The 12,576-nt window shown below is 35.7% G+C and overlaps 1 protein-coding gene across 1 annotated transcript in view; it reads left to right on the top strand.

Annotated features, from left to right (window-relative positions):
* Nucleotides 1-12,576, top strand: part of EIPR1 (EARP complex and GARP complex interacting protein 1) — a 70,258-nt gene that overhangs the window by 50,838 nt on the left and 6,844 nt on the right. The window contains exons 6-8 of the mRNA XM_027896244.1: nt 3,731-3,867; nt 7,178-7,345; nt 8,548-8,715. Coding sequence (XP_027752045.1) covers nt 3,731-3,867; nt 7,178-7,345; nt 8,548-8,715 — 473 coding nt within the window. The remainder of the gene's footprint in view (nt 1-3,730; nt 3,868-7,177; nt 7,346-8,547; nt 8,716-12,576) is intronic.

The following is a 12,576-nucleotide window of genomic DNA, read 5'->3' on the forward strand; positions in this document are numbered from 1 at the left end:
AATAAAAATGTCAGTGTTTTGGATTTTTTTTCCTTTTTTGTGAAAAACATGATGGTGCTCAAGTTGATTAATATCATCATTGTTAATTAAGAGTAAGATCTGGTCCATTGTATTTGTATCAGGTTATAGAGGTAAGGAAGTATTCATTACGTCGGTGCAGAACTGGTCTTCCTGTTCTAGAATATGTCAATTGCTTCCTTTTAAGGATAGATACATTTTATAGGCAATGTTCATTTTAATGGTAAGAGGTAAACCAAATGCTACTCTTTATGGACTTTTCATTTTTATGAACAAGTTTGTTTAAAATTCAGGTATAATATAGGTGAAAAACTGAAAATGTGCCTTTAAAATTTTGCATAGGCCAAAATTTCTGCTTGTCTACACTGATCAAACCTTCTGAGTCTTATTTGGTGCATCTCCTATATGTGCCTGTGGTGTACAAGTCGCATTGTTTCCTTAGAATTAGTATTGTAGGGTTCCAATATGTTCAGAGTTTCTTTGTAACAGAATCATTGGTGTGTTTGTTGTCTGAATTGTTTGATCAGTTTGCTATAAAAAACATATTCTTTTCATAATTTACTATACAGTTCAGTGGATTTGTTTGGGGTGTTTTTTGGTTTTGTTTTGATTGGATTTTTATTTTCTTTCAATGCTTTTTTGCTAACATGTTTCCTCATTACAGTATTTAAAACAGGAATATTTGCCTGTGTTTGCATTTCCTTCCCTTTATTTTTGTTTTGAGGACATTACCTTCTGGGGTGAAACTAATCTTAGGCTCACTGCATCATTACCTTTTGCAATTAAATTAACTATTCTTTGCCATTTATAATCATTAGCTGGACCCAAGAGAAGCCCAACCAATCCACAAGGTGTGGGTTGAGTCTGCTGAGAAGATGACAGTTAATATTTCTGTGTATACACTTAAGGTCAGATGTTGCCAAATCACCAGAACTCTTCCTTGGGAAAATGCAATATGTTTAGCATGGCGGATAAGTGCAACAAAATTAAATTGAGATATTGAAATCTAGATATTTTACTAGTTTTCATATGTTTTCAGGAAGAGATGAGTAGAGGTTTGGTTTTGGTAATTTTAAAACAAGTTACTACTTAGATTCCTTCTGGATTTCTTGACCCTTCCGGATTCTTTAGCAGCGTTAGGATAGAGGTGCTCTTCATTCAGAACAACAGATAGCATCTGGCAGTGGCATTCCAGGCAAGGCAGAGTATATTGTGGGGAGGATTTCACAGGCTATCTGGATAAAAGTGATGTATCCTAATACATGTTAGGAATAAGCATGAGATGCTTTCTTGGCAAGATTGCTGCTGTTTCTCAAGGCAGGAAATACCTTGTGGAGTTCAATGGAGAACTTTTTTAGAGTGCCCCATAATTACTGCAGCTAGCATAAACATAGATTAATTACAGGAGGGTAAAAAACTGTCAGAAGAAAAATAAAAGGGAAATTACTGGATCAAAAAGAGGATAGAAACCAGCTCTTAAAGAGTTGGAATCAATTTTATTTAATGGTCTCCTTAACGATGGAATAGAAGTAGGAGTGAAATAATGAAAATTATTGCTGGCAGAACTTGTGATGAATTATCAGTATATAGGAATAACAATATATTTCAGGGAATGAACTTGATGTTTAGTTTAATTTTTGTAGTATAAAGCGGAAAACTTGTGTTTAAGGAATGAAAATATTTTCTTGCTGTCACATAAAAACTCAGCACTTAAAAATGACTGGCTTCTGTTACTTAGCTATTCTGAGAATAGCCCTGAGCTACCAGTATGATAAGGCTATTTGAAAAGGCAAATAGTTGTAAGATAGTTCAGGAGACAAGAACAGTTATGAAAGGGCTATGTGACATGGTGGCCTGCAATGGGAGGAATTGAAATCAATGAATTTAAAATCCTCATCAACATTACTGTTTCTGTCAATAACAAACCAGAAAAGCACTCATACCTTCTTAATGTCAATCTTAAAATAGTCTGCTTGGGTTTGTGTACTTAGTGTAGCCCTTAAGATATCTTTCTTCCGAGTACTTTCCTATTCTGTTCTTGGATATAAGTAAGTTTTATGTATCCATGTGTCTTTTGTCATTGCGTGAAGAACCATTTTATTTCGTTTCCTGTTGAATCTGACCTGTACAAGCTTCCTTCAATGGCCCTTAGATCTTCTCTTGGAAGAGAGCACGAACAATTGGTCCATTGTCTCCATGCTGCTTGTGGTTTTTCTACATAATTTCTGTACCCTTCAGAGTTTAATATATATTGGCTTTTGGGTTTTTTTGAAGGATACTGCTTATCCTTTCCTCTTTCCAAGCCAGCCCTTGTGAGATCAGATTTTGAAGGCGAAAAGGAGTTATTACATTGTTCATTAACACATGAGCAATATATGATCTTGCATGCTGGGAATTACACATTCTTTCATTCTTAAAAAAAAAAAAAAAAAAAAAAAAAAAATTTCGAAGGACAACACAATTTTGGTAGCATTAGATAGAGTTCAGTGATAGAAGAGTTTCTAGAGTTTTAATGATAATGCTAAAGAGAGATGATATTCTTGGTGGAGCTATAGTAGTAAAAAATTAACAAAATACATAAATGGACATTGGCACAATATACAAATAGTTTTAAGCAGTTTTGTACTGACAGCATATTTTTCTGTTGATGTCAGTTAAAGTTTATTTAAGCACTTTGTATGTTTTAGCCTTTTTCATCCATCAAAGTGTAATATTACTGCTGAGAAATCTAGTATTTAATAGAATATTTATGTTGTATTAGGATCCAACAAGATCCAGCACAGCTTTCATGAAATACCTCATAGTGAAACGTTTTGAAATATGGAGGTTGTATGAAAGATGACCAAAGTCATGCTGTCTGCCTAACTGCTCGAAATTTGTATAAATTTAATATCTGATTAAGTGCAAGTACTTTGGTTTTCTTCCACCCCCCGTAGATATTAAACTGTTTCAAAAAGTGATTAGAAGTAAAAGTAATTTGCAGTGTCTGCAGCTTCATTTCCCCTCATGTGCATTTGGAATTTGGGGATAACTTGCTATACAACTTCAAAGAGAAAGTTGATTACTTTGGACCTTCTTTTCGTTAACTGTGGAGATGCAGAGCTGCCTGCTCAATGAGATGTCAGCCTGGTTTTGGAACTGAAACCTTTCATTCTCACAGATAGTAGATTTGTGATCTAGTATCTACTGTTATTTCAATGGGCATGGGCCCCTGGGCCTTGATATTTTTTATTTTTATTTTTTTAAATTTTTAAAAGCTGCTATACATTTATGCAAGGGTCTTTGACACCATAATTCTGTTCCTACAGATAAAATTTTGCATTTTGACATTGAAAAAGTCTCATAAGACTGTTAACAAAGCTAAATGTGTGTGTGTATCTTAGGCAGCTACAAATTTCTGCAATGTGCCCATATTGTCTATCTACTGTTTCAACAAATGACCTAAAGCTGGGTTTTTTTTTGTTTATACAGTAGTACAGTACTTCTAATATTTCTGAAGACATAAGACACTGCATAAGCCTTTGTAAAAATTACTCCGAGAGAGAAAATTAGCTCTAGCTTTTAATTTTTTTTGTCTTTTTACTTTTTTATCCTAGGATTTGGTAGTCTGCGCTTGGAGCAATAGGCTATTGAGCAGTTTTTGTCTTCAGTGGAACTAATTTCATTTTAGTGTTACATTGGAAACATTGCCAGCTTTGTTTCATTGTTCTAGCTCTCTAGTTCTGCAGCCTTGGAAGGGAAAGGACAATTAAAATTTACTTCTGGAAGATGGAGTCCACACCACAATTGTACACAGATTGCAACAGCCAATGATACCACTGTTCGAGGATGGGATACACGAAGCATGAGGTAATGAGAAATTGCACTGGTGTTCTCTAGAACAGACATTCTCCTTTGGATATAGAATTTTTTTTTTTAATTACTCCTAACATTTCATTTTTTAGATAATGAATGTGGCAAACATATAATTTATAAAAGGAATAGCGTGCTTGCATAGCTGATATATTTATGATTTAGTAAAGGGTTTCCTCTGGTTTTCCCCCTCAGCTTCAATTCTAACTTGTATACCAAGTTTTATCAAATTATGTATCACTCTCAGGATGACGTGTTCAATACATAGGGATTACCTTAATGAAACTGTTCTGTAATTCAACCTGAAAATGATTTAATAACAGTCCTGACCATGTGATGAACTTTCTTCATAGCATGCTATTTAAAGGTGACTTTAATCTTTGAAGGCAGTTCACAGGTTAAGTTCACTCTTTACATTTTTGATTTTAACAAATGGTGTTCTATACTACATTAAAGGTTGTAGTGTGCTAGTTTAAGAAACCACTGAATCTATCAAAATCATAAAAAAAAAGCTTTGAATATACCTAATAAGGTGTTTTCTGCCCTGCTCAGATATGATTTTGATTAGCAAAGGAGTGATGTTGTGCACATCTGTTGCCATGACTACTAAAGCCTGTGCAAGCTTTTTTAAAATACACTTTATCCCTTTAGCACATAGTAATTTATCACTAAACCGAGAAGACTGATGTCTTGTAATAACTTTTGTTGCCTTAAAGGGGGATGACTTCAAATTTACTTCTGTGGTTCCTGCCAACTCAGAGGTGTAGCAATAAATCCCTGTATTTGCCAGCCTTGTGTGTTTTTACCGAAAAGGTTTATTTAATTAAGGAAAGGAAAGGTAAAAATACAAATACAAAAATTAAAAGTCACTTTCTGTGTGTTTGTCATCAGGTTTGAAAGTCCTGGTCTTTGCCTTATGAAATGACACATAAAAATCTAACTTTATATTTTGGTTTATAAAGACTCTTTTAAATGACATGTACAAGAGCGGAAGGAGAGGTCAAAGGAGAAGAGTTTTATTAAATTTGCTTTTTTGGTGATATTTTATAATCATCCTATTTTTAACATGTAGCATGCAGACCTTAAGATTAAAGCCTGTGTTTCAAAGAGAAAATGTTAAATATTGTGGGGTGTGCTTCACAATCTGTCTCATCAGAAAAAGCATCTCTATCTTGCATTAAATGAGTCCTCTGAGTAACTTCTGTGAAGGTAGATAGTCCAGATTTTAACAAGACCCTCAATGAAAGGGTAGCTTGTTTAACGCAAACAAACCCCACAATTCTGATTACTTTAAGCGAAGCTCAGGTTAGATACTCCTTAAACCAGTTTAAGTACAAGGCTATGCCAAAGAGCTGTTCGCAATATACTTGAAAAGTATGTGCAAGAATAAGTCTCACCTGCAATTACACTGTAATATGTCTATAATTATGTGAATATTTGATAATGATTAGTTAGGCTAGAAGTAGGAGCTTAAAATCAGGGCAATATAAACTGTAGTAGTATAAGATGCAAAAAATGAGGGGGGAGGGAGGAATCAAGGGCAGAAAACTGCTCTACCGGCAAAGAGGGAAGAGATACTGTAGAAGTAGCCAGAATAGCTACTTTTGCAGAGTGTGGTTATGATAGCTGTGAGATAGATGAAGTACATCATTTTGGAGATAGCAAAGAAGGAGAGGAAAGAAAGATTGTCAGGAAGACTCCTAGACTAGACTAAGAAGCAGTCTTATTCAGAAAAGAGCTTGTGAAGCAGGGAAGACTGACATTAGGATGAATGGATTAGAGAGAGAATTTTAAGGAAAATTCAGACCCCAAGAATAAATTCTATAAAATTTGGGCAAAGAATATTATGAGAAGGTGGAGCCAATAGCTGGAGAAAATGTATATGTGATCTGGCATTAATTCTTAGGATGTGTAAGTGGGAAATTCAGTGCATGTATTATTGCTGTAGGTAGGATGATAGGTGAAGAAAAAATTGTTCATATTTGGGAAAGAAAGGGATCAAGTGGTCAGAATAACAGTTAAGTTGGAACAAAGGCTTTCGTGGTGAGCAGTGCTGAATACACAGTGGACTTTGATATTTCTTTTTAAGCCCTTACACACTATGAGCAATGTAAGAAAAAAAAAGGGTACAATAAAGAAGTGTTTTACTGCTACAAGCGTGCTTGTGACTCAAAGTATTTCCCATAGACATATTTTAAGAAATTAAGACGAAGTTTGAATTTGATTCCCAGAATGCCTGGTAGAAAGGCATACCTGAAGGATATCCTTAACCTTTTAAACTCAGAGAAGAGTGTTCGTGTTGCATATTGAAGTAACTTCACTTGTGACTGCCGTAGCTGTCAGGATAGGGCTTAATAGAAGCCTGGTACACTTCAAGTCTCTCCTTGTGGAGCTATTTTGCTTTGTAGGTATTAACAGCAAGAGACTGTTTCATTTTGACAGAAGACCATAAGAGTATGAAATTTTCACAAGAAATATGAAATTTTAGTCAGTGTGTTTTCTGAAGAGAAACAATTTTATTTTTAAGAAAGGAAAAAGCTCACATAGTGTTCACAAGTTCTAGGGAAGACTGTAGAAGACTGTCAAGTCTAAGCAGAACTTTAGGTGGTAGATGGTGGCTTTGAGAAAACTGCTAATGCAATTGCGGGGGAAAAAAACAAAACAAAAAAACCCCAAGTTTAAGAGGTGAGATAGGGAAACAGTCTAATGGAACATGATGCTTGAATAGAGATTCTAGGTTGTTAGCAGTGCTACAAATGTTTTCTCAAGTGGTCCAGATGGATGAGTATGCACATGGCTAAGTTGTTTAAGGGCCACAGGTAAATTAGTGATAAGTGCCAGAGGTCAAGAAGGTAAGTTCACTATGGAGCAGTAATAAAAAGCTGTTGTTCATATCTCTTGCATCTCATCTTTTCATATAGGGAAGAGTAGATGTCATAAATAGAGAGTTAGTATAACTACTTAGGAGCGGAGAAGCTCTTATCTGAAAATATTGTGATTTAGTAGCAGACATTTTATAACAGTTGTTACACAGCTGTGCTAGAATCATCTGGAACTACTGTTTCCTTTTGACTCCAGATGATCCTAATGCAAACATGGAAAGAGCAGAGCTTCAAAGCAAGCTGAGATATCTATACAAGTCACTGTTGTTAACAGCTGGGATTTCCCTAAACCAGGCACTAGCAGTGGGAACTCTAGGTCTGTGGATGTTAAGGGGATTATGCAAGCTTCCAGGGAAACAGGTTCCTCTCAGTGGAGTGCAGTTAGGTTTTTATAGACCATTTAATTTTTTTAATGTGTTTTACAGACAGATATATTGCATAGAAAATGCACATGGACAGCTGGTACGAGACCTGGACTTTAATCCCAATAAACAGTACTACCTGGCTAGCTGTGGAGATGACTGCAAGGTGAAATTCTGGGACACAAGAAATGTCACTGAACCAGTGAAGACACTGGAGGAGCATTCCCACTGGTAGAACAAATTTTCTGCATGCTGTTTTGTGGGTGGATGGCTTTTATAATTTATTCAGCTAATTATTTTACCATTTAGGAACAATGCAAACTAACTATGTGCTATTGTGAATAATCATTTTTTTGCACAGAGGAGAAGTTTCAAAGTTTTCCTTGCATAATTGTGAGTTAAGACGATGTTAGTCTAATTGGCAAGAAAGTGTTGTTAACATTGTTGGGATTTGGGATACACCTTTGAGAAGCACAGCACAGAACTTGGCTGGTAGGGGCAGCTGGGACACAGGTGTGCCTTCCCAAATGGAGCCTGATCTGATGCACCTGATGTGCGGTAGAGCAGCTGCCATCCATCGTTCTGTTGTTCAATGGTTGAAACGTTCAGTAATTCAGCCCCACTTTTTTCATGCTCTTCACGGCCCTTAAGTCAGAATATGCAAGTGAGTAATTTTATTCTCTGAGAGAACATTTAGAGCCTATATCTACTGCTCTGGCCCGTGGCTGGAGTAAGGAGAGACTCTTGTGTGACATGTAGTTAAGTAGTTAAGAAAAGATGAGCAGTTTTTATTTTATAAAATTTGGGTTGGAGTAATTATTGAAAAAATAAATCTGGACCCTGAAGCTCCTTTGAGGGGAATGAAGATGTGAATTAACAGAAGCAGAATTTATCCTTTTTTTTCTCCAAAACATTCAAAGGAAAAGAATAAAACAAGAACCCTAAGACGTTTGTGTTAACTTGATATGTAAAATTTGACGAGAAATATAATCCTACTTTTGTTTGAGGATCTCTTAAACTTCACTGTAAGAATACTATGAGATTTTTGTTTAACAGGCTAATTCTATTCCATATTTTGCTTTGGGGAAATTTTTATGTTTAGAACTTAAATATTTATCTGACTTACTCAACAATGAATTCATGTGTACCCTCAAGGAATGATATCATTGAATGGTGTGGTTTGTTGTTTCTTTGTTTTTTTAACTTATTTTAGAATTTTAAACATACCTCATAGAAAACAGATTATATGAAAGATTAAAAGCCAAATGAAGATGGCAAAAAACAGTCTTTGAAATGAGGCCTGTTACTTCTATGTATACTTACAATGTTTAAAAGATCAATTTTAGTGCTCCTCTTAAACAAACAAAAAAATTAACCTTGATGCACTACCTACCAAGAATAGTCTCTTGTTCTTTCTGCTTTAACTTTTTTAGGGTCTGGAATGTCAGATACAATCATTCTCATGATCAGCTGATCCTTACAGGAAGCAGTGATAGCAGAGTTATCCTGTCTAATATGGTATCAATTTCCTCTGAACCATTTGGGCATATGGTAGATGATGATGAACTCAGTGACCAAGAGGACCAGCATCAAGAAGAGAAGTATGAAGTTTCCTGAGTTTTATGCAGATGCTTATAATTTGTCTTTTTATTGTAATGGTTTACATGCTGTTTTTTTGCTGACTAGGATTTTTGTATACAGGCCTTTCAGGTAAGTAGTTCTAATTCCCACTTCGTTCTTCTTTACTCAGTCTTGGGTGGAACACACTCTTTAAATCTGATTGGCACAGTCACAGTTCGCTGGGGGTTGTGGTGTTCGCAGGGGTTGGTGATGCTGAGTACCAGTTCTAAAGTCCACTGGATTGGTGAAAAGTTTCACTTTAAGGGAGCTCTGGATTAAGTCAAACACATAAAATAATCTGGGTTAAGTCAGAATTTGAAAATATGCTTTTATGTTTTCTATGTATATGTTCTAACTTCTAGGAAATGTTACTAGTCTAATGATAAAAATGAGGTTCATTTTTATCCCGTTCTGGAGGACATCTGATTTGCTCTTAAACAGCATGCAAATGTTGAAAAAAAGAATATCTTTTTCAGGTGTATCTTGAAATACACCAGAAAGAGCATATGTCTGTACAACTAGTGTCTCTAGCCGGTCACCTTCAGACTGAGTGACCAAATCTCTCTCAAAAGAAGGTTGAAATATCAAGTGGAAAGAAGGGAAAAGGCTTTTTCCTCATGGACAACCTATTTTTCATGTCATGAATACAGTAACTTGTAAAAATACTCCTTGTATTAAATATAAAAATGAAGAGTATGTGCCAGGTGTATCTTCAAGACTTTGTTGTTTAAAAAAAAAAAAAAATTAAAATTTTAAAAACTTTGAATTCTAATACTATTCCACACAATTAAGACTCCTTCCTGAGACCTTTAAGACTCAGGTTAATTTCTAATATATTTGAGAGCAAAGTTCCTAATTTTTGTTGTATTTTTGCTTGGAGACAAAAGCAAGTAGTATGTCAGTTTACCCCTTCCTGGTTCAACCATGCAGAACTATGTGTGAGTCTACCCACTCATTTATTCTTGCCGGATTTGTTGCAGCAACTGCCTACGTTTTCAAGTTCACAACTCAGAAATAATTATTTGGAGATAACTTTTTTCTAAGGAAAAGAATTCAAGTTCACTGTGTAATTAATAGACAAACTAAAAGTTGCTATATTCCATTCTTCCTGAGGGAGTGGGTTCTCCTTTCAGTTTGTCCATGTATGCATTGACATCTTGGGACTTTATATGTTCCCATCTTGGAGACCAGAACATGCTTTCATGAGCAATATAACTAGGACTATTGCATGAACATCTGTCTCTTGTTGCAATAAAGTTACCTTCATTTCCTCTTAACTGCTGATTCAGATCAGAGCAACTAGTGTGCTGCCTTCTCTCTACTTTTTAACTGCTGCTGCTGTTGTTTCTCTTATCAATTATAGAAATGTAAGAGCGGGCAACCTCCCTCCATCGTATCAAAGGTCTCCCTAGCCTGTATCATGTGTCTCGTAGTAGCCAGGAGGAAAAATTATAAAAACAGGAAAAGGAGATGTACATCCCCTTTATATCCTCATAGTTCCTGACGATTTGCCATTCAGAGACATTCAGTGCTTTCTGAATCATCTTTGGAGACCTTGATTCTTCTGTGTAGGATTTTGTTTTGTCATCAGCCATATTCTTGAGTTTTTCTGTTCTCATTAACTGTCTTTGTTTGCTCCAAAACATGTTAGCTGTGCAAATGTGTCTAGAAGAAATATGCCAACTGTGTTTGTTTTCTTGCACTGAATAGGGAAAGGCTTTAGTGCTTTCTCTTTGGGAAGCCCAAAGCCTTTGTTGAAAGTAGGTAGGCAAAAAAGAGGATCAAGCTGTCCACATAGAAGAGCTATAGGCATGTGACCAGAGGACAGCTGTGCTGTGTTCTGGTCAAGTCCCCACCCTTGATAATTTAATGCACAAATATGGGAAAAAAAATCAGCTGAAAAATGGGGAATGAAATGCTGTACTAGCTTAATTTATAGCACCTTGATCCAGTTGTAGAAAGAAGTATACAAAATAAATGAAAATAGAACCGATAAGTGTGAGTACCTAGGGAGCATTTAGATTTCATTCCCAAAGCAAAGCTAATATGCCTGGATAAGAACATAGGGAGTGCTTTTCAATGCCCACATTTGAACATTTAAAACGTGGGATCATTCCACATCTATGAGTGCAATCAGTTAAGTCAGGCTTCTCCTTGACCTCTTTCTTTAATGATTTTGCACTCTACTGTTGCCTTCTCCCTGCAACATTGAACTTGCCTGAATTCTAAATCTCCTGAAGATATGTCAGTGCCTGTAAGACACTAGCAAAGTTCTGAGAATTGTCTTCCTCTAAAGGGAGATAGTGACTGTCTTATATCCTTTCTTCAGTCCATGGTCATTCAAACTCCTGATGCTAGTAAGTAATTCTGTATATTGTTGTATTAAACTAGTCTGATAGTAATTTCAATTTTACATTGCTCTTCTAACAATAAAAAAAAGCTACTAGGTTCTTGCAGTTTAGTGTGACCATCTTTACTTACCTCTCAGCATTCCTTTTCTTCAGTTATTGCAACATATTTATTTGCCTACTAGGTTTGAATTTTGAACTATTTAGGTTTCTGTTTGGTATACTGGAAACATGCAGCCTGAGAATGCTATTTGCTGTCTTGGGAGCACCAGCAGTAAGGTACATTCTGCATCTACAACAGTGTTTTCATTCTTCAGACTTCCATGGACAGAACTTAGTGACAAGGCTCAACTGATAATGGAGGACTTGATCTTTAATGGAAAAAGCCTATTCTGGATCCATAACAATGAAAAGATTTATATGGTCAATAACATTTTGAGCTTATACATCAGTCCCAGCAAGGAAGCCATCCTTAAACTTTAATTCTGCAGTAGGAGCTACCAGCTCCCTTAGCTTTCTTTGGGGTTTAGGAGCTTAAGATGTCTGCTGTTTCACTAGCAGAACTGATTGCTAAGGTCAGTATGCTGCCTTCTCCCTTATGCTACATTTTTTGACAGTATGTTCTAAGATGATCCTTACCTTTGTTATCTTTTGAAGATTTTACCAGAAATTTCATATTAGGAAATACAGGTTTAGAGTTTTTCCTGAAGGCTTATGTTTCCATCATTTTCACCGTAGTTGTTAGCCTCAATGTCCTTTGATACAAACAGAACAAGATCTAACACAAGCGCTTCTCACCATTATATATTTAAAGCTGAGAGATGTAAAGGATAAGTCGTTCTAGTACAGAGTATCTCACTTGAGATTGTCAAGTTTTTAATAAGATTTTTCATTAAAATCTTAATTAGAATTATTCTTAATTAAAATTAGAATCATCTTCAGCAATCAGAATGGACCAGAGTAAAAATGGTGGCTGGCCTCCATAGATAGAAACTGCGGTCAAAGTTCCATCTAAAGGAGTTGGTGGTTTCTACTTTTTGTGATAGGAATAGTTTGGAGCTTTTTGAATAATAAATCATGTGGTTTCATGATAATACATATGAACTGTGTGATCTAACATAACACCTTTGTATATGCATCTGTGACTTCAGGAGAGATATTTGTCAGCGTTGATGTTTTGAAAAGGATTTGCCAAACATACTGAGGCAGGCTTTCAGGATATTTTCACACAGCTGTCAATAGTGTTAATTTTTATGCCATTTTGCTTGTGGCATTTATGTCTTGGAGAAATCTAGAAGTCATAGGATTATGGTATGGAATCAACCAAGAGACTCAATTAATTAAAACAGCCTAAATAGTTTCTGTTTTGGGGAATGCCAGGATTCAAGACTTTACTCCATTGGATGTGTAAGAACCTGGGCCAAATTTAGTGCAGCAGCACTTTTCAGTTTCTGGACTATTTTGCTTTAAAAGCTTAGTGTTTTTCTGTACTAT

The sequence above is a fragment of the Empidonax traillii genome, unplaced genomic scaffold, assembly GCF_003031625.1.
Source record: "Empidonax traillii isolate 1590-97213 ecotype Southwest subspecies unplaced genomic scaffold, ASM303162v1 scaffold488:size1064334, whole genome shotgun sequence".
Lineage (NCBI taxonomy): Eukaryota > Metazoa > Chordata > Aves > Passeriformes > Tyrannidae > Empidonax > Empidonax traillii.